Below are 23,293 nucleotides of genomic sequence, written 5' to 3'. Positions count from 1 at the left end.
GGCATCTTCCGACTTCAAGGCTTCATATCCGTTTCATAGGACCCACTGAAGACTGTTGACGATTTCACAAGGTTATGATTGCTACGCTGTAACAACAATTATGTACATGTACAGTGAAAGTGCCTGCCCATATACCTAACGCTTGCTTCGAGAAGGAAAATATCGTACTATCGCCTAGCTAGAGAGAAGAGAAAAACAGAGATCCGATCAAAGACTAGAAGCAGAAGACAAGAGAGAAGAAATGTGTGCCGATGGAATGCACCTGATAAAGAAGTTAGGAACAATAGTGCTGTCTACAATGCGTGTTGGTACTCTATATGGTATGGTAATGCAAGAAATGGATTTATGTTAATCGTTCGTGGTAAAATATGAAAAGGAAACTTGCGCGTGAAGAGGAATGGGATGTTTTGAGGGGGGAAGGTATGGTGGATGTGGGTAACCGTATGATACAGTCATGAGGGTTCATGATATAAAGAAGAGCCCAGAGAGATTAGAAACGCGCCACGTGGTGGCGCATGTACATTTTCCACTCGTGTTCTTAGCTCGATTCTTCCTTGTCGGAACCGTGGAGGCTCGGGGGCAGCCTCGAGGCGAGGAAGACCCCGAATAATGCGATGACGGTGAAGATCACATAGACGGCATGGCCGCCTAGAAGATTATGGTCCAGCGAGTAAGCGAACGCGGCGGTGGAGACTGCGGGGCCAATCGCACGGGCGATAGAGGCAGTGGTTTGCGCTAATCCGTTCACTGCTCCAAGGCAGCGCTTGTTGGGTGCCACCGACGTAATGTACATTAGAATACATCCTGCGAATCACGATCAGCGATGCAAACATTGAGAAGCACAGAGCCTGACGTACCATATCCCATGTCCTGAACAACCGCGAGTAGTAGCTGAACAGTCATCATGGCCCACACGAGAGGGCTGACGCCCTCGCGCTGAGCGGTCACGCTGATAATAGGGTACATCGTAAAGATCACAACGTCCGCGACGATAGCGGCGCAGAAGAGTTTTTTCGGTCCGATCCACTGTACTATGGGAGCGAAGAAGAACGCCTGAACAAGTCCGTTCGCAATTCCAAAGAGACCCATCCAGAGGCCGATAGTGCGAGTGGAGAGGTCCAAACCGCCGAACTCTAGAGGCGTTGAGTAGAATAGGGGCTGAATGGAGTAATACGCGATTTCGAGGGTGGCGAGCATGCCATAGTTTGCGACGCAAACGAATACAGGCGGAGTGAGAAGGGACCGCATGGGAATGGGCTCTTCAGGGTTGGAACTGTAGGGAGGCGGAGATGAACAGAGCGGTTGAGCCGCATTGTCAACTGCGCCATACTCGGCAGTACTGTCGAGCAACCACGAGCGGCGTTTCTCAGCAGTTGATTGTTTTTTGACGGTCTAGACGGGCAGCGGTTAATTGCACAGCAGCACAGGACGTAAACAAGGGCTCTTACCTCCTTCAAAAAGAAAACGATGAGGACGAAAACGATCATCGCAAACCCAGAAGAAATCGCGCATGGGAGGAAGTATGGATAATCGGCCCAAAACTTCCCAGCGAAGATATGCGGCCACTGATCTTGCGGTCTGGCCAGAGAGCCGCCGACGATCGGACTATACAATATGTCTAGGGTCAGAAGCAACGTTGCCGGCGGCCAAGGAAGCGACGTTACCCGAGAGTCACGCCCAGAGAAAAAGCGATGGGAATGAGAGCGAAGCCCTGGGCCATGTTTGTAGCGTCAGTGAGCTCGCCGAGCATGCTCTTCATCACGCCAATGTTGCCATTGAGTGCCCCAGTAATGCAACGGCTGGTAACATAGGATCAGATAAACGTCGGTTTTGGGTGGACGGCAATCAACGTACCTGAGAATAAGACTCCAGAATGTGCGTGACAGACCGAAGCAGAGCATGGAGAGGGCGAGACCGAAGATGCCGAGGAGCAACACTGGCTTGCGTCCAAAGCGGTCCGAAAGACGACTGTACTGGAAGACCGTCATGGCCTGGGTCACGTAGAACAGCGACTCCTACACATGCGGGCGAAAAAGGTCAGGTCAATATATGCGTCTCAAAATCCATCGGCCATTTAGTGGTACTCACGACCAAGCCAGCGTAGTACCCTAAAAGTCCATGCGACGTCAGCAAAGTGTCAGGCAACCAACAACACGTGCATATAGGCACTCACCAATCTTCCGGTCATCGCCACCAGTAATATTGAGCTCACCGATTAGCTGTTGCACGTGTCAGTCAACTGTAGATCACTACGAGCGAAAAACGCGGTGCTAAAACGAACCTGGTTAATGAACGGGTAGATAACGAGCGCAGCAAAGGGCTCGATGATCTGGGCCAGGAGGAGGATGCCGATCTGGCCTTTTGGCAGTGGGGTGACTGCTTTTTTGCCGGGGAGGAGGGCAGAGTCCTCGGTGTAGATGGCGACAGTCATGGAAAGAGAGGGCGAAGAGAGGTGGGCTGAGGACGGCGTTCTTGCTGGGTTGGATTTCTGACCTATATACCGCGTCTGGGTTCGAAGCCTCGGATCCGCGTCACCGCTATCCGGCAGCCAGATTGAGCCAGTCCTTTGGCGCCAGATGTCCAAGGGATCCGAATAACTTAATAAGGTCCAGGTCATTGACGTTAATTACGGCATTCCGCACAACGAAATCGACCGGTCCCATCAGTCCTTTCTCCACTCACTGCTTCCTGCTACCCGGCCGTCTGGTCACGCCGGTCGGATCGAACTAATCGAACCCGCGCGCAATCGCGCCATAAATATATCAAACCGAACTGATATGTTTTCTATGTCCTATGTACATAGCTTTATCCCGCGAACCGAACAGCTGCCACAACAAGCACATGCTCACTCGCAACTTCGTCTCGCGCCATACTCTCCATCCCGTCATGGTATCCTCCGACGGCACAGGCAGCGCCCAATCTCCCCTTGCACGATCTCGGGACATGGCCTGGTAAAGAGACGAAATCAGTACTTTGATTCCGATTTCAAGTTCCGAAGATGAAAGCATGGGGAACAGGGTCAACCCATCGAGGAAATTTTAAAGTCAGGCTTGGAAGTTACAATCAAGGCTGCGAGAGCTCAGAAACAGCTTCTAGTTGATTATTGTTTTATAGTCTCATCGTGTGATACAATAAAGGGGTACGAGGGATAAACTTTATATCATAATACTCACATTAAGGCAAGAGAGCTGAGGTCCACGACGTTCATCAATGGAGGCGAGGTTCAATGACCTACGTGATAATGGTCAGCGACGAACAAGATATCAACTGTGATGCAGATGGATCAGAGGGGGTTGCCCGGAAAAATGAGCTGTGGCGGGCACTTTCGGCATTGATAATACGAAGACCGTCGTGATAGAAACATCATAGAAGATTGCGCAACAGTTGAACCAGGCTTACCTCGTGACTGCAGTACGGCAGCGCGTATAGTATGCACGGGAACGGCAGCGGCCGCACGACTGGGAAACCCGGCATCTGAAACCAAGTGTATCAGCTAGAATTCACGAAGGACACAGCGATAAAGCGTGGGCTCAGAATTTTATAATAAAACAGCCAGGAGTTTTCGTCACGTAGATCAGGCGGTAACTCCATGATAACATCATAGGAAAGAAGCTGGCAGCAAGGACGCGAGCTCACCTCGGGCGGGCCCGGATGGCTCAATACTAGGCTTGTGTGCCGGATCTTCAGGTGGTAAACAAGAGTCTCAGAGGTCCGTTCTGACGGGGATGCTAAAAAAAAAAGGGACAACAGTCAGCATTGACATCAAGCGGTCGAAGCAAGGATAGTGCGATGGAGAATCAGTAGATTATAAAAGGAAAGCATTGAGCCAAAGTGTTTCTCTGGCGCTCAGATACTCTAGTTTGAAAAAAATGGTTCATCTCGAGCTAGGCGCGGGCGGGCGCATAGATAGAGCGAGACGGGAAGGATCTTGAAGGGAATCACTCACATGTGTCAAGGCTGCTACCGCGATCGCACGCGTGTACATCTAGACTGGATCATGCTGTCGGCGGAGCATACGTGAGTGGCTGTGCGAGGGGGGTATGGGAGTGCTAGGGGAGCAGACGGGTATTAGCTTCTGCGACGCATCTGGAGAAGTTTGATATAAAAAGAGACGGAAATATCAGTGTAACTATGACAAAAGCGTACACCGTGGTGGACTGGTAGTGACCAACACTCGCGAAAAGTGGAAGTTATCATCTTGAAGGCAAAAGGGGGCAAAAGAGGGAGAGGAAAGACGCGGAAAACTCACCGTCTGAGGGTCGAAAAGATACGATCTGTGATGATACGAAGATGCGAAGGAAAAGTTTGCACAGCGTTGAGAAAAGTTGGCTCGGATGGGTTTAGGGCCGGCCCTTGATCACGGAATTTGCCGAAGAACTGCCATATTGAGGCGTTAAGCCCTTGTGGCTGGATAGAGGAAACCTCTCAAAACGTCGAGAACCTGTCTGGATTTTGGCTTAAAGTTCAATGGGATATTTCCATTTCTCAATATCAGAACGTCGTCCTCTCGCAATAGCTATTCACTTTTCTCGCAAGCACACGCCAAACAACTGGAATATCAGCGTCATCGCAGTGGAGTCGCAGCTTTGACAGGGTTGAGTGGATTCACCGAGCAGCATGTGGTTAAAAATCGAAGTAGAAGCCTCGAGTGCCATCGCATAGTAGCAAAATCCACCTCCAAGAGCTTTCAATTTGAGACCTCCTGTGATCTCGGCCTCGCTAGGCGTGCTCAAAACCCGGAGGACCTTGTACCAGAGTTGTGGCGATGCTGGCGGACTTAACACGCGACCGAGCCAGCGACGGAGCTCGAATCAGTCCTTCCGGCTATTGGCTTTGCTTGTCTCGTCGGCCCCAGAGACTCCGAGAACGCTATCGAGCCCAAATCAAGCTGGCTCACGTCCCAGTTTTCTCGGTCCTTGTCTCAACCTGTTTAGTTCAGGAGGCCGGCTAACGTTGTTATCTTCGAACTTCGCTGTTGCCACAAGACGACAAAATGACAAGATATGTCAACGCCCTATCCTTCGGGTGATCGTACGGACGAGATCTTGCTAGATCCTTCCATAGATGCTTTCTCACCCGTAAGTCAGCCTCTACTTAAGTACTTATGAGAGCCTCGGGCGGCACCAATATGACGCTGGTAATGGCCACCATGCCTCCGCTGATCCGCTCTTACTCGCTAGCGCGCTCGCCTCTGCTCGGGCACTCCCATATGCCTATGCGATGCCATCGTCCTGCTTGCGCACCCGCGGCATGCGCGCGTGCATTTTCGTGGTGCGTTCTTTGTGGGGGAACCCAAAATAAACTCAAAAAGGTACATCGGACGCAAATCTCTCCCGTGGCGTGCCGCGCGAAACATAATGTATATTGTCTGACATCGCCTTCCGGCTTCTCGAGGCGGCGAAGCCAGTTCGTTCATAACCCGACAGTACGAACCTGACCCGAGCCAGAAGCTCTCCGGGCTCCATCGCTATTTCTCAATCTTCTTCTTTGTTCTCCTCTCTTCGGAAGTTCGAATGGGAAGAGGGCGGCTGGGGTGAGTATAGGAATAGCGCATCCTTTGCGTTCTCTACGTACCATCAGCCATGGTTTTATCATCTCTCACATGTTATGCGCCGGTTTGGAGTTTCACCGGTAGGTCCATGAAAGACCTGATACACTGTTTTCACGGAACTTTGCGCTATTAACACGTTCTAAGGCCCACGGAAGGCGGGAAATGTTTCCTGCCACGCCTCATTGATGTTGCCCAGCTCATGAGACACCTCAGGAAACAATACAAAGGCATAGTTCTTGCTTTGGTCGCCGGTGACTAATTGACCAACTGCATTGGTCCTAATTCGTAGACACGTTCCCTAGTGCACGCATGCTAACAAAAGCATCCCAGACGGCGATGTCGCAGTGAGCTTATGATCAGTAAATTCTTCCTTCTAGGGTTACTAGCCCCCGTTCTCATATGTGCGACTCGGACTCCGTGGCCATACCCGTCTCTCGCTGATTGCCATACTCCACCGTTCGCGAAGGAAGACCCTTAAACCTGTTCCTCGTGAGGCGCATAAATTTAACAGCTCCAACTGTTGAAACGCCGTTCCCGTTCATGAAGATTAGTAGGCAGGACCGTAGTATCTCCGAGAAATGAAACTAACATTGCGTCTAATCCGACCTGGGCCGAATAGATTATTGGACGGTACCACGGGTCCCTAGTGCTCTCTCGCCTGCAAACGACGCTTGTGGTCCTCGTCAACGGGTTGTGTAATGTCTTTGCTTCTTTGGTGGCGCCCTGGGCTTGATTCATCATATTTTTGCTGAGATGCGCTGTTGGGTGAACCTCTAGCATCATGCCCTATAATATTAACCACCAGTAGTATTGTCCAACATAGCGGTTATCTCGAAGTCTCACTCTCCCCATGACTTCGTCTTCTTAAGCCCTTTCCGGTTGCCCGCTGTATTCCTTGTCGAACTCATCTCTATGTTGACATTACATATGACCTTTTCATAACCACTTCAAGATGCTCCAGAAGCTGTGTCCGTTTGCATCGTTACGTTCAACTTCTCACTGCTTCAGCGCCACCTCAAAACTCGATCATTGGCTGCTCACCAACACTTGTCCCAACTCGTGAGGCATGCAAGGCGGGCATAGTCTCTGTAACATACCTACATCGCACCCACCTCTCTACATCGAAATATGAACTCCCTTGGCTCCGCCGACGCCTTGTCTTTCAGCATCCCTTCAATACACCTCCGAGTCCCTACGCACCCGCCTTCGAATCAACATCCAAGCTCTCCGACCAGCTCTCAAACCTCGCGACCTCCTCCTCTACCCGCTTCAGCTTCCGCCTCGCCTCGCTGATCGCGCCCTGGAGCAGCGGCACACGCATCGGCGGGTCCTCGAGGTGCGCGATCCGGTCGATGATCGCGCAGATCTTCTTCGGATCGCCATCGAGCTGCGGACTGGCGTGCCACTGCCGCATGTACTGCATCATCGGAGACGAGTTGTTTTCGTATGCCGGATGCACTGATGCGTGCGGGGCCGAGTTGAAGACGATGGTGTTGGCGGGGCCGGTGCCAATGATGGTAACCTTTTGGAGAAATGTCAGCGCGCGTTGCCTGTGTGGGGAAGCGAAGATGGTCAAGGTCGGGGGTTTCGACATACCTTGATGTTCCATTCGGGGTTGAGTTCGTCTGCAAGAGCCTCGGACATACCCTCGAGAGCTTTAGGTTGACAGGTCAGAACAGCAGCGCTCTCTTTCCTTGGTTTTACTCACCAAATTTACTGTAGGTATGATCCGTAAACCTCAGTCAGTCCGATCACTGCAGCAGAACAACGAAGCGCTCACGAAGCCGCATAAAACCCTACCAGGGCCGTCCCATACATTCCAGACGTCGACGAGTGCTGCAGTAGCCTTCCTCCCGCCGGCTTATTAACGTCGCGGAAGAACCTCACAGCTTCGACAGAAACGTTCTTAGCGCCCCAGAAGTTCGTCTCCATCACCCGTCTCGCAACCTCGTCGGACGTGTTTTCGACTTCGCCCACGGCGGCCATGCCTGCGTTGTTGAACACAACATCGATGCGCCCGAATGCCTCGCCAGCCCGCTTGAACGCATCCGCGATCTGCTCGGGGCGGGTGACGTCGAGCGGGAGGACGAGAAGCTGAGAGCTCGGGTATTGCTGCGTGAGATCGGCGAGGACCTCTGGCTTGCGCAGCGTGGCGATGACTTTGTCGCCCTTGCCGAGCAGCTGCTCAGTAAGCTCACGACCGAACCCGGTCGATGCGCCAGTGACTATTGGCGGGGTAGGTCAGGCGGAGTGAATCATCAATGGAGGTACTTACTGAACCAAATAGTAGGGGACGATGGCATGGTAGCGACACTGTGGCGAGAGTTAGAGCAGGCCGTGCATTATATCATGCGTTTATCCGTCTGAAACAGTATTGCGACAACGCGCTCAGAGATACGAATGATGCGCCTGTGCCCCACAGCCGTGCCACATAGCACCCATGACACATTCGGATATAGTTTCTTGCCGTGACATCGGAGTGTAACAGGGGCTAATTGCCATAAGTTAATGATTGGCAAGGGTGGTATCACAATCTGTACGACTTTACACAAACGACAAAAGGATATGGTCTAGAAAGACGTATGTCTCGTCAGTGCGAGGCGCTCACTCTTTCCACGTTCCAGGACCGAAATCTCTCGGCCCAAGCGCCTCATCCACGACACGCATCATCGCAAGCACCTTTTCGTCCTCCCACTTCCTCCCGACAATTTGAACGCCCACAGGTAGCCCCGCCATACGCGCAGGGTTATACACCGCCTCCTTCTCAAAGTACATCGCCGTCTCGAGAATCTTGCTGTTCCCGTTCTGCCCCGCCTTGAACCCCGGCGGCAGGTCGTCGACGCCGGGCTTGACGCGCGTAACTGGCACAACACCAACCGCGGACTCGACGACGTTATACGTGACGGTCGCAGTTGCGAGCGGCGCAAGGTAAGCACACGAGCCGTGCGGGATTGCAGGGAGGGCCTGGACCGGACAGATGATGCCATCGAGCTGGAGGCCGTTCCAGATCTGCTCGTAGAACGCGCGGTTGACTTTGTTGCGCGCGTCGGTGAATTCGACGAACTCCCTTACGCTCTTGCCGCGCGCCTCGTGCAGGATTTCAGCGAAGACCTTGTCGCCCATTATGTACTGCGCTGCCCACTCCATGAGCCTGCGAACGAAGCCTGGTGCCGAGCGTAGTGTCAACATAAGAACGTTACATGCTAAACATGGCATAATATTACCTGGTAACTTGGGCCCAAGCGTGGCGATGAATAGACTGCTCTCCTGAAAGTGCCGTCAGAAGGCTTCGGTTTGTTAGATAAGGACGACTAACCTGCGGGTCTCCGTGAAGATGAGATAGCATCTTCTCATAGCTATCAGACGTCGCCAGCCCAGCAAAGACTCGCAATATCTCGAGAGCTAGACATATTAGACGCACGCATCACTGAAGCTGGCATTACATACCTAGAGGCTTCACATCAAACTCAATACATTCATGACCTTCTCTCTGAAGGGCATCCACGGTCTCTTGAACCGCGCGCTGGCATGCGGGAGAAGATGTAGCAAGTCCATCTTGTTCGAATACCTTAGTTGACCATACTCAAGCCATGATGACTTGGCGCACCCACCAGTCTTGTAGTATCCAAAACGTAGTATCTTGGGCAGCTCGACGTCACGATATGGTACGGGTGGCACGTCAGGCACAATGCTCTGCTTGCCCAAGAACATCCTGCAAAACAAGTCACAGTCGGCGATTGATCTGCACTATTATCAACTACATAATTCTATGCCAAGTCATTATAGCTCGACGTACCGTGCCATGGGCCCGTAGCAGACCTTGACAGCCTCGTATCCAGGCTGACAACCTTCGTTTGATTGAGTGGCTCGCTTTGGGACTTGTGATAATTATGACACACCTCTAGTGCCATCGCCGCTCACGCGGTCAGGCGTCGGCTTTAGCGAATAAAGTCCACAGTAGGATGTGGGTATACGCAAGCTCCCTCCGATGTCTGATCCTACACCAAGGGCAGACCCGTCCATAGCCAACAGGGCAGCCTCTGAGCGACGCGTAGATGTTAGCTTGAGACCAAGGAAGAGGTAGCATAAACAAACCTCCGCCTGAACTGCCACCGCAAGTGTGCTTGTCGCTCCACGGATTCGTCGTACGACCGAACACCGGGTTGCAACATTCGTATGCGAACATGGTCTGCGGTACATTGGTCTTGGCAATGATGATTGCCCCGGCTTTGCGACACTGGTCGACAAGCTAGAGGGTTTGGGGTTAATGTTAGCTACAAGGGAGAAAAGGGGGTGCAAGGGACATACGAAGGCATTCTTCTTTGAACGGTCACCTATCCAGGCCGAGAATCCAGTAACAGAGTCAAAGCCCTCGATGTCAACTGCAAACCAGTGTGAGGAGTATCCAGGAAGAAAGCTGAGTGGCGTACACTGGTCTTTGAAACTGACAGGAACGCCATGCAGCGGGCCGCGGGTCTGTTTCGTCCTTGCGAACTCATCGTCCAGCTCCTCTGCTTGCCTTCTCGCGTCCGCAAACAAGACTACATGATAGGTTAGTGTCAATGTAGTGATGTGGGGAATGAGGTCACGCCGGGGCCACGTACCCTCTGTAAGACAGTTGGTCTTTGCCTGCGCAAGTGCAGCACGCGCAATGAATGCCTCCACGACTTCCGTTGCTGTCCATTCGCCTTTCGAGATATGATCCGCTATCTCACTGGCTGGGGAACGCTGAGTGATAGGTGGTGAATGCAGTATCACTACGACGCACCTGTTGCCCCCAAATACACTGCATGCTTCTCGGAAACCTTCCCAGCGACCGATAGAGCCTGGCCGCGTGCTGCGAGTTTCACAGCGATATTCTCGGTTCGCTTGTTTCTGAACATCTCCAGAGTCACAGTTGGATTGGTTGGCGAGGGCGTGGATTCTCAAGAGGGTTTAAGAGGGTTTGAACCCGGGTGAAGTATGTTCGAGGACTCTATTTGAACGTATTGGCAAGAAGTTGGCGCCCTGGCAGCTGTGCATACACGCAGCGGCGCGGGAACAAACCCGAGGCCGAAGCCGACGTCGTCACCGGCGTGCAGGACGCGAGACGCGCTTTTCACATGCAAGTTGAAGCACGCAACTGTATCTCCGAGTCGTCGCCGGCGGTGACGCGCAGATGCTCTCACGTCTCTTCCCTTCGAGTTTGCTTTGTGGCAAAAGCTCTGTCGTTAACCACCATTCAGAGGAAGACGATTCGGATGGGCCCGTCATAACGCCTCGGCAGGCTCGAAAGAGCACAAGATGTATCTTCTGCAATGTTTCCCGAGACAATGGTTTTGATGTCGTATATGAGGTGTGCGCTACTGTTAGCTAAGAGCCGCCCAAGGCCAACATCGTGTAGACTCAGTCAATCATCTGTAGGATGCAGAGTTCATAGCGTTCCGTGACTACAACCCTTCTTCGTTGCATCATCTTCAAGTCATCCCGAGAGATCACATAGGTGAGCACTTTCTTCTACTTCAACACCGCTTTCTCTCCCGGCCTGTTATGCTGACAGGCAACTTTAGATAGTGTCAAGTCGCTCTCCAGGTCGGACATCGAGAGAGGTGCGGGGTTCTCATGCTGCCACGTCAAACGGCGGAATTTGCGGACCTTCTGATCATTTCCGCAGTGCGGAGGATGGCGAAGGTCGGAAACTCGATTCTGGACGAATGGAACGTCCCAGCGTTGGACCGCAGGTACGGTCCTTTGCACATGACTAGCTGGAAGACTTGGTTCATCTTACCCCTTCACTCACACCCATAGATTAGGCTTTCACATCCCTCCGTTCAACACCGTAAACCACCTTCACCTCCACGTCCAGGCGCTTCCGTACAAGTCACGTTTGCGTCAAATGAAGTACCCCATCTCGCGTCGCTCGGACCCGTACGTCAAGGGTTTCTCATGGTTTGTCGAGGTCCGGCAGGCCATACAGCTGCTTGAACGGGGCAAGAAGATCACAGTGTCCTCATGTTGACGGACAATGCTGAAACAGAGAAACAGAGCTGCATCGACATGTGGTGTGGGTTTACGCTATCGGTATGTGACCGTCTCTAAGTACGTCTCCAAACTAACAGAAACATGCCCAGCTTTGGCTGCCTTCGCCCTACTGTAACTGGGAGAATACACGTCGCTCCGTCACGAGCAGGGCTAACGTGTGGTCTTTTTTGTGATATACACCCACCGCCCGTACAACTCTTCCGAGCCATATGGTCTTAATGTGAATCAGATCGTTGGCGTGAATACGGATGGGGCTTTTATCCTCGAAACATGCTACACATGATAAGCGAGTCAACGGCGTTGTCAGGCGCATCAAGGCGTCAAGCTGTCATACTTAATTACGCTGAGCGCTGAGCATCATCTTTGTATAAAGGTCAGCACGAATTTGGGTTCTGAGACCTAATTTACCCCCCTTCTCGGTGCTCCGAAGACTCTACAGTCGACTCTCTAATAACCCATGGTTCTATAAACCCATACTCTCCAATAACCCATGGGTTTTGGCATCTCCCGAGTTGGTCCCCACCAAAATCGGGTCCAAAACCCATATTTTTCCGATACCCCATACCCCATGGAGTTTGACGAGCAAAACCCATACTTTTCGGAGCCTATAGTATAGATTTGTAAGCCAAATGGCCTGTCCGATGTTACACCGTCGCTCTCTATTCGTGAAAATTTACCACCGATTTCTACATACCCATGAACAACGACTTAGAATCTCTCAAGAAAGGGCTCGAGGCCCTCAGGAAGGATGTCTCACAACGCAAGACCGACCTGAGCGCACGACTTTCCCGCGATCAACCCATCTCCACAGAAGATGAAGATTGGCTTGACGGTCCTGCCAACCTCGTTGATGAAGAGAGGCTTGTCGACAGCCTTGCCAATGCACCTGACTACGGCCAAGCACTGAGGAACCTGGATGAAGATGGTCAGCAACTGGTCCGGAAGCTGCAGGGTGCGGCAGTGGATGCTGGCAAGATAGCGCAGAGGAAGAAGAAGAAGAAGGCAAAACCCTCACCGAAGAAGACCGAGGTCCCCACAGTCCCCAAGAAGCGTGGCCCCATTCCGCAGTGGAACACTGGCAAGCGGCAGAGGGCCACTCTCGCCATCCGGATTGAGGTCCTGAACCACATGAGGGATACGAAGATGAAGCAGAAACCAACTGCCGACTACTTCAACACCATCTACCCCGACATCCGGTTTGGACAGCCCCTCATTTCCGACTGGCGCAAGGATGAGGATAAGTGGCGGTCCGAATGGGATGAGAGCACTGCAGCTGACCGCAATGCCAAACGAGTACGGCAGACAGAGTATCCGGAGGTGACTGAGCTGCTGGATGAATGGGTGACAAACGCTATGGTAAACAATATCCAGATCACCGGGGAGGTCATTCGGCAGAAATGGCGCTTCTTCGCCGTGCGCTGCAACATCCCGGCAGATGCACTCAAGTTGAGCGAGGGCTGGCTGACGAAATACAAGGAACGGATGGGATTGAAGGAGTATAAACGGCACGGGGAGGCAGCATCAGCTAACCCTGCCACTGTCGACGTCGAGAGGAGACGCCTCCAAGGCCTTATCGAACTGCTGGGATACCCGCCAAGTAACATCTACAACATGGACGAGACGGGTCTCTTCTATGCGTACGTGACAAGTAGCCTCATGAAATCTCATATTGACGCTTTCGTCGGATAGGATGCCTCCCGACCGTGGCTTATCGAACAAGGAGACGAAGGGCATCAAGACTCAAAAACTACGACTCACATATGCCCTCTGTGCAAATGCAACTGGTACTGACAAGCTCAGGCCCCTCGTCATCGGGAAGTTTCGCCAGCCCCGTGCGTTCAATAAGAAACCAGCAGCAGCTCATGGCTTTGACTACCGGAATAACCTGAATGCGTGGATGACAACACCTCTGTATCAAGATTGGATCAGCAACTGGGACAGCGAGCTGCGACGGAATGACAGACATATCCTGCTCCTGCAGGACAACTTCTCTGGGCATGTCGTTCCAGACGGGCTCACGAACATCCGCGTCGAGAACTTCGCACCGAACTTGACAGCGCATGTGCAGCCCAATGACCAGGGCATCATCCGATGCTTCAAGGCACATTATCGGGCTGCCTACATCGAGCGCGCCATCAACCGCTATGATGAGGGCGTCACCCCGAGCGAGATCTATCAGATCAACCAGCTGCAAGCAATGCGGCTGGCTGATACAGCATGGCGGCAGGTCGATACAACCACGATTCGAAACTGCTGGAGGAAAGCTGGGATCTTACCTAGCACCGACAACCCCACCCCTCCCCAGCCCTCACTTCCGATCTCATCCCTTATCAACGACACTCCGGCCAACCCTCAATGTCTTGCCGACAGCGCAGTTGAGGCTGCTCTTGACTCTCTTCAGGCAACGGGGGTACTGCAGAAGTCGAACCGGATGGACCTCGAGACAATCTTGAATCCGGTAGAGGAGCATGGGGCCGCGGCAAATATGACGGATGAGGAGATTTACGAGGCTGTGATGAAGAGGAGGGCAGGAGGAGACGAGGAAAGCGAGGGAGACGAGGGAGACGAGGGAGACGGCGATGGAGTGGAGCCTCCTCCCACGCGGAAGCAGGTCCTGGGAGCGGCGTCCGTAATTGGACGCTGCCTTGATGAGATGGATGACCCGCTCGCGCGAAAATTGGAGGTTTTGCTTGCCTCCTTTACTCGCCAACTCAGGATAGACGCGTCAAAACAGCTAGAGCCATCGAAGATTACTGATTACTTTACTTTAACACCATCCGACTAGAGCATTGACTGCAGTAATACACAATAGAATTTTTTTTTTTCGTTTTTGCTAGATTTATGGCCCCTTTTTTCGGTATTTCCTATTATCCCATACTCTCTAATAACCCATGCGTTTGGGCTTCTCCCGACGTGTATGGGTTATTAGAGAGTCGACTGTAGTCATGTTTGATAATCCACGCAAGGCGACTATCGTCGCCAAACGTGCGACTCGCAACGAGGCTCTATCAATCGCAGGCAAAGTCAAAAACGACCAGGAGCTCTACACCCGGGCCACGGGTGCGCCTTGCAGATAACTAACTGCGAGGTTTCTCTACTAAGGCCACTACGTTAATATTTTCTAGCCATCGACATCGTCGAATATATAGCAAAGGGAGAGTGGACCGCTACGGAGGTAGTGAAGGCATATATCGCGCGTGCTGCCCTAGCACAGGGAAAAACCAACTGTCTAACAGAAGGTACGCCTTATAGTGTCATTCATGGTCGGTGCTGATACAGAGACAGTACTCTTCGATGACGCAATACGTCAGGCGAAAACACTAGACGAGGAGTTCACCAGGACAAAGAGGATTAGGGGCCCACTGCATGGCGTACCTGTTAGCTTCAAGGATCATTGTGGGCACACCTCTCCTCTCCGCCATGTAACATTCTCACTCTCGCCCATAGACGATATAGAAGGCTACGATTCCGTGACCGGATTCTCAGCATGGATCAATGACCCCGCGAAAAAGGATGCATTTGTGCGTTCCTTCGAGCACTTCCGATACAAATCCCTATCACTGACGAGCCCCGCGACACGACCAGCTCGTCTCCCAACTCCGGAAAGCTGGAGCCATTATCATTGCGAAGACGAACCTGCCGCAAATGATGTTTTCTTCCGAAAGCGTGAATCCTGTGTTCGGCCGGACGACCAACCCATGGAGCAGCAAGCATGCAAGTGGTGGAAGCTCTGGCGGAGGTATGCATGCTCTCTTTCTGACGGAAAACCGAAAAGTTGACGCATGTGTCGTCGCATATATGACTTCTTCTGTGCATCACAGAAGCTGCGCTGCTTGCTATGGATGGCTCCGCTCTTGGGGTTGGCTCAGACATCGGTGGAAGCCTGCGTGTACCAGCTTCTTGGTGTGGGGTTTATTCGCTCAAGCCGACGGCTGAGCGCATCTGCGGTCATGGTGCTCGAGGTGATTATGGTCTCTTCCCCAGTGAATTACATGTGCTGATGGATATATAGATATTGAGCCGGGATTTGAGGCCATCAAGTTCTGCTACGGACCAATGGCGCGGTACGTCTCGGTAGATTGGCATCATGCGAGTGGTAAATCTGATTATAGCTTTCAGATCTGTCGCAGACTGCGATCTGTTCTGCAGGCTGTTTCTCGGTAAGCAGGATGATGTGCCCCAGACCGCGCCACAGCCGTATAGCGAAGTCGAATTACCTAAGAGGTTGCGTTTTGGCTTCTACGCCAGTGGTGAGTCGCAGGCTACTTATGGCGTATCCTTCACGTTGACTCTTTGCTGGAGATGGCCTTGTGACATCATCCCCTGCTTGCCAACGAGCTGTCCGGGAACCCGTGGAGGCTCTTCGGCAGCAGGGACATGAGTGCATTGAGTTCGACCCGAAGCCCCTAGGTGAACTTATCAATGGTACGACTCGTCTTCGATCTGACTCGCGATCAGCTCTCGAAGCATGTCGTGTTTTTATTGCATTGCTATCGGCTGGTGGTCACAAAACAATGCTATCTCATCTTCAAGGAGATCCAGAGGTTGGATCATGATTTATGGACTGGATACAGCTGATGATTCCCTTCAGGAGACGATGATGTTTGGTTATACTATCGGGCCAAAGCTGCCAGGTGAGCGCACAAAATCCAGATTGCGCAAATAGTCACAGTCTCACGCTGCTGTTGTTTTCGTTCGTAGGTTTCATCCGTGTAATGGGCAAATGGATTGCCCAATACGTTATCGGAGACGACGTCCTCGCCCAAATAATTGATACGTCTCGCGGAAAAAGCGTCAAAGAATTCGTTGAGTTCACCAACGCTAGGAACCAAGTCTCCCGCGCGTTCTACGAGCAGGTATGGAACGCTCTACAGCTCGACGGGATTATATGCCCCGTACAGTCTCTGCCGGCCATCACTCACGGATCTTGCGCGTACCTGACGCCACTCTTCTGCGCTACATTGCTGTACAACGTTGTAGACTCGCCTGTTGGCGTCGTGCCCGTCACCCGTGTAACACCCGGTGCGGACGATCTCCCCGCAGATTTCAAAGCTGGTCGCAATGGGACCAGCTGGACCCTTGAGATGGCGATGTACCACAGGAAGTATGGCGTATATAACTCAGAACGGATGGCCGGTCTTCCAGTCGGTGTGCAGATCGTGGGGAAGAAATGGGAGGATGAGAAGGTGCTGGGGATGATGCGAGTCGTGGACGAGGCACTTGGCCCGAGGGGCTTTGGACCAGGAATGTGGAAGGATGAATAGAGGTATGTCTCGTTTTTCTGACACTTATGGTGTTTCCGGTACTGACTTGATCGCAAAAAATGGAGCCAGCACAATATCCTACCACAGCCACCGTCTGCTTCAGCAATATACCCCTGACGTAAATTGCAACATTCGAATTTATCTCCTTTCTCCGTCTTAGCGGGCTCCATAATGTTCTCGAAACATATCCTTCCGAGCGTTCAGACCGGGATGGCCGAGTGCGCACCCTCATAAGGACAAGTGATTGTAATCAACATGATGTATGAAGCGATTATATGCATGTATACCTCGCTTTTCGAAGAGAACAAGCTAATGGCTGTGATGGTCAGAGCTGGTTGGGTCTATAATTTGACGGAGAATACTCGACTGCATTGATGTGCTCCAGCGTATGTCGTCGGTTTCCTCTCATCTCCACATAGCACATATTACAGGCCGACTGTTCGATTATGGCATCCCGTTCGAACAATCAGTAACTCACTTCTCGTTAAAGCGTTGGCATCAAAGCGTTGACATTAGTCTGCTGCAGACGCAAGTGTTTCATGGCCTCGACTAAATGAGATACGTATATTGCTCTTTGGCTCCGATGTCCCTCCGTCGTCATACGACGAGCTAAGGGGAGAAGTTGGAGAGGAAGACGATAGAAGAGTGGCACAAACAAGCAAGCTTCAAGTGAGCTCAGGTCGTGATGGATCGCAACCTAATATGTCGAGTTTGGTGGGAGTAAATAGGGGTAAATACGATTCTTTTCGGCATACTGTTTATTATTATTTTTAGAAATGTTTTTATTGTAAGAGAATAGTAAGCTATCGGTAGCTTCACGGACAGTAAATAAAGATAGAAAATAAGACAGATGTATTACTATGTCATGTGTATGAAAGGGAAATGAAGCAGCAAAATTGCACTCTCAAGATGTTCCCTTTATCTCCAGACTTAGGTGCTACAGATCATGTTCGGACGGGACTGAGATTACGAATGCACGGCTTGAAACTTCGAGGTTGCACTATCTTGTGTGATGCTACCGCGTAAGCAAAACTCCAGGCTCATACAGGCCATGCGAGCGATAAGTGAGATCAGCTCATAAAGTATGGAAATGAAAACATGAAACCAAGTAAACATATCACTAATGTGACAAAGTGCAATCGGATAGAGCGCGGTAGAGCAGTCAACGATTATTGCTACAAATGTTCGGACTCGGCCTTTTCCTCGGTAACCGACGTATGTTCATTCTTCGCTAACAAGCGCTTGAGCCCCTCGAGCTGCGTCGCCCAGACGCTCCTCGCGAGCTTGATTAGCCGATCCGCGAATACGTCAACCAAGTCCTCCGACTTAATAATGAAATTGAGATCTTCACTCGTCATCCACCTTCCCGTCCCTTCGGTTCCTCCATATGTAAGCTCAACCCACAGACTCCTAAGTTCACCGACTATCTCGCCAAGCCTGCTACCTTCGGCACCGCGGCCCACACCCTTGGCAACAGCGTAGAATGTGCCTCGGTTTGCGTGCATGCGCGCTGGCTTATGCAAGACGAGACGCGTGGAGAGCGTGGAGAGCAGGTATAGGATCTTGGCTGGGATATCACGCTGGGGATTAGACAGCTTCATGACAATTGTGCCGCCGTCTCGCGCGGCACTGAGACCCAAGATCAGCTGTGAAACGACGATGCGATAATAGTCCCAGTTTACGTAGTCAACTTGTTTCCTAAGGTGATGACAGTCAAGGAGTACCAGCGAATATCGAACTCCATCGTCGTCTCCCAAGCATTGCAGGGGGATCGGGAGGTCCTGGAGGCGTCGATCATCCGCAATCGGAGAAGGACCGAGCTGGTAGAAGGTGACGTTTGCGTAGATGAGCTGAAAGCGTTTCATGTAATTTTCCCGGATACCACTGAGGTGTCCACCATTTTCGGGGGGAAGAGATACGCCAACGCCTCTAGCCCGATAATTATTCTTGAGCACGTAGGTCGTAAACGCCCCCGGACAACATCTGCGATATCAGTCAATGGATGGAGATCATAATGCCGGTAAGTGCATAGCTATACAGTGTTAAGAGAGGCGTACCCGAGGTCCAAGAAGGATAGCGGCTTCGTTATGGGGACACATGAAGTGGCCTGATCAATCTCCTGGAGGACACCCATCATCCCTCCGAAAAAGACCTTTTCTTGTCCGTCCTGATCCGCAAACGCTCGCTGATCGCGAAAATGGGTATCAAGTTTGGGGTTTCTCCATCCCTGGCGACGTCATGGTAAGTTCATGCTCAGCACGAGGACGTTTCACAGCTCGATCTGTGCCTTGAACATGGATGGAGCAGTACGCACATACCTGGAGCTTCAAGTTCATGAGATCTATGAACTCGCTAGTTCCACGGTTCTCGATGGCGATCTCGAGCGGAAAACGATGACGCTCGCCCTCAGGACCTATCTCGCGGAGAGGGGAAGCAGAAGGGGAGGAAGCCATGACTGGGCGACCAGGATTACGGGCGATCAGACCATTTTATGCATTGGCGATAACGGAAGGCGAGTCACCTCATGTTACTCAGAGAGCAAGGCGACGATCTCTGTGGCGAGACGCCCAGTTCCTTGAATTGAATCCACCTCGTGGTCATCACTGCAAGAATAAAGTTGGGTTTGCTTCTGAAATGGTTTCGTCTGGGGTGTGCGCCTGCACATGAAGTAAAGGGGTGGTAATCGCCTGAGATGCGCATCGCAAGGTTCACGCATCGGTCGGTACCCATGATAAGGACCGGTTAGGTTCTCGAATCAAGCTATTTCGGCGTTGATGGTCGTCGAGAGCGCGGGGTCCAATGCTAGATCGAGGACACGCACGCGGCAAGAGAAGGTTCACAGTCCCCTCGTCGCTGTGAACACCGGTTCGGACCTGAAGGCCTGACCGTCTATAATAGCTCCATGGCGTGTTCGCTCTCGCACTTGCGTGGGCCGGTACACATCAGTGTCAAAGGACTAATAGGATAAGACTAGGATAAGGATGGGAAGGAGCAGACCTTTGACACGCCTTCTGCCCAACCAAGATCGTTAGCCCCACGCCCGCAGAAGACTCTCCCATCGGAGGCTTGTTTCAAGCCGTCGATGGCCGGAGATAGAGTCTGGCTTAGCTCAAATTAGTTCGCGCTCCGGCGCCTAGCGCACGTCCGCCTTGTGGTTCCTGGTGCGTCTGGTGTGCTTTCGAGGCACTTTCGGCACTCCCGACTACCGCTAACTGTTTTCACGTTAGACGTGTAATTTCATACATTGGGTGTAGGCAAATGGGTTGAGCGGCGAACCGTTGAGGCGGAATATACGTCAGCTGCCGGATAGACCGCACGGTGGTGGAGTTCGCACGGTTCTCACTCATAAAACGAGCGTTGAGATCGACTTATCGACGTTTGTTTCCACCTCCCCCGCCATCTCGCGTATATCCTCCCACTGCCATCCATAATGTCTGGCGCCGCTAGCCCCTTCCCCATCGACCTCAAGCAGTACAAAAAGTGAGCGATTTGTTGGTGTCTGCGTGTGGGCGTTGCTGATCAGCAAGCGATCAGGCTCAAGCTCGATCCCTCGAAGCCCCAGCTCACATCGGAGGAGAAGGCTACCCTCCAGCATAACATCCAGCTTCTCCGTGATGCGATAGTCCTCTTCACCGCGACTGGCGCCGCCCGTGGTGTCAGTGGCCACACTGGTGCGTACATGCTTGACTGCATGCATCCTCTCGTGGCTTACATCATTTCACGATCTTGCGTATATGCGTCTCTGCATGAACAGGTGGGGCCTTCGACACCGTCCCCGAAGTGTGCATTCTCCTCAGCTTGTTCGAGCACTCGGAGAAGTACCTTCCCATCATCTTTGACGAAGCCGGTACGTAATACATTTCGTTGCGCGTCAATCTCTTTATCTTTTTGCCCCTATTACGCATTGTATGATTGATGAAATGCCTCCGGACAGGCCACCGCGTCGCTACCCAGTACCTCCTCTCCGCCCTCGATGGCTCCCTCCCCGCTGAGCACCTCCTGAACTACCGCGCCGCCAACTCGAAGCTCCCGGGTCACCCTGAGCTCGGTCTCACCCCCGGTGTTAAGTTCTCGTCGGGCCGCCTCGGCCACATGTGGCCCCTCGTCAACGGTATCGCGCTCGCGAACCGGGATAAGACCGTGTTCTGCCTGGGCTCCGATGGCTCGCAGCAGGAGGGTAACGATGCCGAGGCTGCTCGTCTCGCCGTCGCTCAGAACATCAACATCAAGCTCCTCATTGACGACAATGACGTCACCATCGCCGGTCATCCGTCTGAGTACATGAAGGGATACGACCTCACCAAGACGCTCGAGGGTCACGGTCTCAAGGTGTACACAGTCCAGGGCGAGGACCTCGACGCACTCTGGGGCGCCATTGCGTCTGTCACGACCCACAATGGCCCCGCTGCAGGTATGACATCTGGACGTCCTTTCGTCGAGTTTCCAGGCGTCTCATGGTTCTCTCTCTAGTCATCGCTAAGCGCAAGATGGCACCCGGTGTCGACGACATCGAAGGCAGCACTCACGGTCACGATGTCATTCCCGTCAAGTCTGCCATCAAATATCTCACCAAGCGCGGCTACCCCGAGTCGGTCGCCTCGGACATCCTCCTCAACATTAAGCCCTCCCCCGTCCCTTATCTCTACATCGGCTCGACCAAAGAGACCGCCGCGAACCGTGTTCAGTTTGGTGAGGCCGTCAACCTCGTGCTTGACGGCCTCAGCAAGGAGGAGGCTGCTAAGAAGGTCATGGTCATCGACAGTGAGCGTTCTCCTTTGGTGTAAAATGGCATACCGAACTGAATGGCCTTTGCTAGGTGATCTCGAGGGCTCGACCGGTCTCAAGGTCATCCACCAGAAGCACCCCGAGGTCTTCATTCCCTCTGGTATCATGGAGCGTGGCAATTTCTCGGCTGCCGCTGGTTTCGGCTTCCAGGAGGGCAAGTTCGGTGTCTTCTCGACGTTCTCGGCTTTCTTGGAGATGGTTATCTCTGAGATTACCATGGCCCGTCTGAACAACTGCAACGTTCTTTCTCACTTCTCCCACTCTGGCGGTGAGCATCAACATTCTTTCATGTCTTTACTTTGTGCTGATTGATCCTCAGTTGATGAGGTATGTTCATAAAGAGCAGCGCAGTGAACAGGTACTTGACCCTTGTGCACCCGACAGATGGCCGACAACACTTGCCACTTCGGTATTAACTCCTTCTTCGGCGACAATGGTCTCTCAGATGTGCAGTCGTGGCTGTACTTCCCCGCCGATGCGGCTCAGATGACCGCCGTTATCCAGCGCGTCTTCTTCGAGCGCGGCGTGCGGTTTGTCTTCTCGACGCGTGCCAAGGTTCCCTATATCCTCAAGGAGGATGGCAAGACCAGGTACTTCGGCGATGACTACGAGTTCCAGCCGGGCAAGGACGAAGTCATCGCCGAGGGCACGGCCGGATACGTTGTCTCGTTCGGAGAGATGCTCTACCGCTCGTGGGATGCTGTTCTCCGCTGCCGCCAGGAGGGCCTCGACGTTGGCTTGATTAACAAGCCGACGTTGAACGTTGTCGATGAGCGGGTGCGTTCTTGCCCCGTTTGCCTCGATTGAGGGCACATGGATGCTGATGATGATGGATTCTTGCTGTAGGCAATCCGCAAGGTCGGCTCGAGCCCCTTTGTGCTCGTCGTCGAGTCGTTCAACCAGAAGACCGGTCTTGGGTCCAAGTTCGGCACCTGGTTGCTCGAACGCCAGCTCACGCCCAAGTACGGCTACATTGGCACAACCAAGGAGGGTAAGTTGATGCGTGCTTCCGTCTGGCAAAGGACGTTTTTGCTCATCGTGACGCTTTTTTTGCGATAGGCTGTGGTGGTCTCTCGGAGCAGATTCCTCACCAGAACCTCGACCCTCAGGCCATCATCTTGAAGATCAAGCAGCTCTCGCAGTAGATGCAGGAGCCGGTCGGAAGTATGATGGTGCATTGAGAGGAGGGTTAAGAGTCAGAGGAAGGGAAAAGGCGTGTACGCTTAATGTTGGTAGTCGACTTAGAGTTTTTCGAGCAGATCAAGCTATGCATTGTTTGTATAATACAACAAAATTGTAGAAGCACGTTTTTCATGATATGATGTGTCACGATACAAGGTTGAAGTGAGAGTGAGAAACCTACGATAGACCTATCCTTTGCTCTCAGAGTAACACCAGCCCGATCATCCGTGTGTGCAAAATTTGTAGAAACGAGTGAAGTCATCAGTGCGACCATGTGAGTGAACTGAGGGAAATGGTCAGTAAGAGGCGTCAATAGGGTTTGGAAGAAGATGGTGGATGGAAGGATGGGATCAAGGCGGAGTCAGAGAACCGAGTATCGACACGAGCAACACCCTCCGAGGAGGGCAGCATTCGGACGGCACTTCCTATTGTGTTCGGTCGGGTTCATCAAGGTAGAGGTGGACGAAAGAGGCGAGTAGAAGAGCGGGAG

The 23,293-nt window shown here is 52.4% G+C and overlaps 8 protein-coding genes across 8 annotated transcripts; 4 read left to right on the top strand and 4 right to left on the bottom strand.

Moving 5' to 3' along the window:
* Positions 1 to 538: 538 nt before the first annotated feature.
* On the bottom strand, positions 539 to 2,431 carry CONPUDRAFT_150757 (MFS general substrate transporter; the record flags this gene model as incomplete). Its single annotated transcript, XM_007767432.1, has 8 exons — positions 539 to 804; positions 858 to 1,392; positions 1,449 to 1,605; positions 1,665 to 1,799; positions 1,855 to 2,015; positions 2,089 to 2,108; positions 2,174 to 2,219; positions 2,282 to 2,431. 8 exons carry the CDS (start codon positions 2,429 to 2,431, stop codon positions 539 to 541), a joined length of 1,470 nt encoding a protein of 489 aa, XP_007765622.1.
* Positions 2,432 to 6,770: 4,339 nt separating this feature from the next.
* On the bottom strand, positions 6,771 to 7,780 carry CONPUDRAFT_17337 (NAD(P)-binding protein; the record flags this gene model as incomplete). Its single annotated transcript, XM_007767023.1, has 3 exons — positions 6,771 to 7,073; positions 7,148 to 7,235; positions 7,332 to 7,780. Coding segments are annotated over 3 exons (840 nt in total), but the record flags the coding sequence as incomplete, so codon positions are not given.
* Positions 7,781 to 8,027: 247 nt separating this feature from the next.
* Positions 8,028 to 10,493, bottom strand: CONPUDRAFT_99238 (amidase signature enzyme). Its single transcript, XM_007767431.1, has 12 exons — positions 10,320 to 10,493; positions 10,156 to 10,269; positions 9,982 to 10,092; positions 9,860 to 9,933; positions 9,647 to 9,800; positions 9,451 to 9,591; positions 9,348 to 9,399; positions 9,163 to 9,293; positions 8,999 to 9,106; positions 8,868 to 8,953; positions 8,776 to 8,818; positions 8,028 to 8,715 (listed from the first exon to the last, which is right to left on the bottom strand). Exons 1-12 carry the CDS (start codon positions 10,432 to 10,434, stop codon positions 8,156 to 8,158), a joined length of 1,689 nt encoding a protein of 562 aa, XP_007765621.1. The 5' UTR covers positions 10,435 to 10,493; the 3' UTR covers positions 8,028 to 8,155.
* A 216-nt stretch (positions 10,494 to 10,709) lies between these two features.
* Positions 10,710 to 11,549, top strand: CONPUDRAFT_51437 (HIT-like protein; the record flags this gene model as incomplete). The annotated part of the gene is made up of 5 exons (XM_007767164.1): positions 10,710 to 10,886; positions 10,955 to 11,033; positions 11,101 to 11,139; positions 11,205 to 11,271; positions 11,339 to 11,549. The coding sequence occupies 5 exons, from the start codon at positions 10,710 to 10,712 to the stop codon at positions 11,547 to 11,549; spliced, it is 573 nt and encodes a 190-aa protein (XP_007765354.1).
* A 1,376-nt stretch (positions 11,550 to 12,925) lies between these two features.
* Positions 12,926 to 14,357, top strand: CONPUDRAFT_119040 (DDE-domain-containing protein; the record flags this gene model as incomplete). The annotated part of the gene is made up of 2 exons (XM_007767430.1): positions 12,926 to 13,117; positions 13,296 to 14,357. 2 exons carry the CDS (start codon positions 12,926 to 12,928, stop codon positions 14,355 to 14,357), a joined length of 1,254 nt encoding a protein of 417 aa, XP_007765620.1.
* A 160-nt stretch (positions 14,358 to 14,517) lies between these two features.
* On the top strand, positions 14,518 to 16,838 carry CONPUDRAFT_163019 (amidase signature enzyme; the record flags this gene model as incomplete). The annotated part of the gene is made up of 12 exons (XM_007767429.1): positions 14,518 to 14,632; positions 14,698 to 14,811; positions 14,858 to 14,968; positions 15,020 to 15,093; positions 15,158 to 15,311; positions 15,394 to 15,534; positions 15,585 to 15,636; positions 15,692 to 15,822; positions 15,875 to 15,982; positions 16,031 to 16,116; positions 16,164 to 16,206; positions 16,274 to 16,838. 12 exons carry the CDS (start codon positions 14,518 to 14,520, stop codon positions 16,834 to 16,836), a joined length of 1,692 nt encoding a protein of 563 aa, XP_007765619.1.
* Positions 16,839 to 18,011: 1,173 nt separating this feature from the next.
* CONPUDRAFT_49795 (uncharacterized protein) lies at positions 18,012 to 19,057 on the bottom strand (the record flags this gene model as incomplete). Its single annotated transcript, XM_007767070.1, has 2 exons — positions 18,012 to 18,819; positions 18,894 to 19,057. Coding segments are annotated over 2 exons (972 nt in total), but the record flags the coding sequence as incomplete, so codon positions are not given.
* A 1,209-nt stretch (positions 19,058 to 20,266) lies between these two features.
* Positions 20,267 to 22,766, top strand: CONPUDRAFT_50886 (transketolase; the record flags this gene model as incomplete). The annotated part of the gene is made up of 10 exons (XM_007767134.1): positions 20,267 to 20,316; positions 20,371 to 20,507; positions 20,591 to 20,683; positions 20,771 to 21,247; positions 21,307 to 21,597; positions 21,653 to 21,889; positions 21,941 to 21,948; positions 22,006 to 22,398; positions 22,468 to 22,612; positions 22,681 to 22,766. 10 exons carry the CDS (start codon positions 20,267 to 20,269, stop codon positions 22,764 to 22,766), a joined length of 1,917 nt encoding a protein of 638 aa, XP_007765324.1.
* Between the last annotated feature and the right edge of the window lie 527 nt (positions 22,767 to 23,293).

Source organism: Coniophora puteana (genome assembly GCF_000271625.1).
Source record: "Coniophora puteana RWD-64-598 SS2 unplaced genomic scaffold CONPUscaffold_3, whole genome shotgun sequence".
In the NCBI taxonomy this organism is placed as follows: Eukaryota; Fungi; Basidiomycota; class Agaricomycetes; order Boletales; family Coniophoraceae; genus Coniophora; species Coniophora puteana.
The sequence above is the reverse complement of the archived record's forward strand: the minus strand, read 5'-3'. Positions and strand labels throughout refer to the sequence as shown.

What these genes read in the sequence shown, in the direction of transcription:
- CONPUDRAFT_99238 (XM_007767431.1), bottom strand. Translation starts at nt 10,434, where the DNA reads ATGTTCAGAAACAAGCGAACCGAGAATATCGCTGTGAAACTCGCAGCA. An exon ending in TGTCAGTTTCAAAGACCAGT is followed by an intron (nt 9,934 to 9,981) that starts GTACGCCACTCA and finishes ACTGGTTTGCAG; the next exon opens with TTGACATCGAGGGCTTTGAC. An exon ending in ATCTTCACGGAGACCCGCAG is followed by an intron (nt 8,819 to 8,867) that starts GTTAGTCGTCCT and finishes CGGCACTTTCAG; the next exon opens with GAGAGCAGTCTATTCATCGC.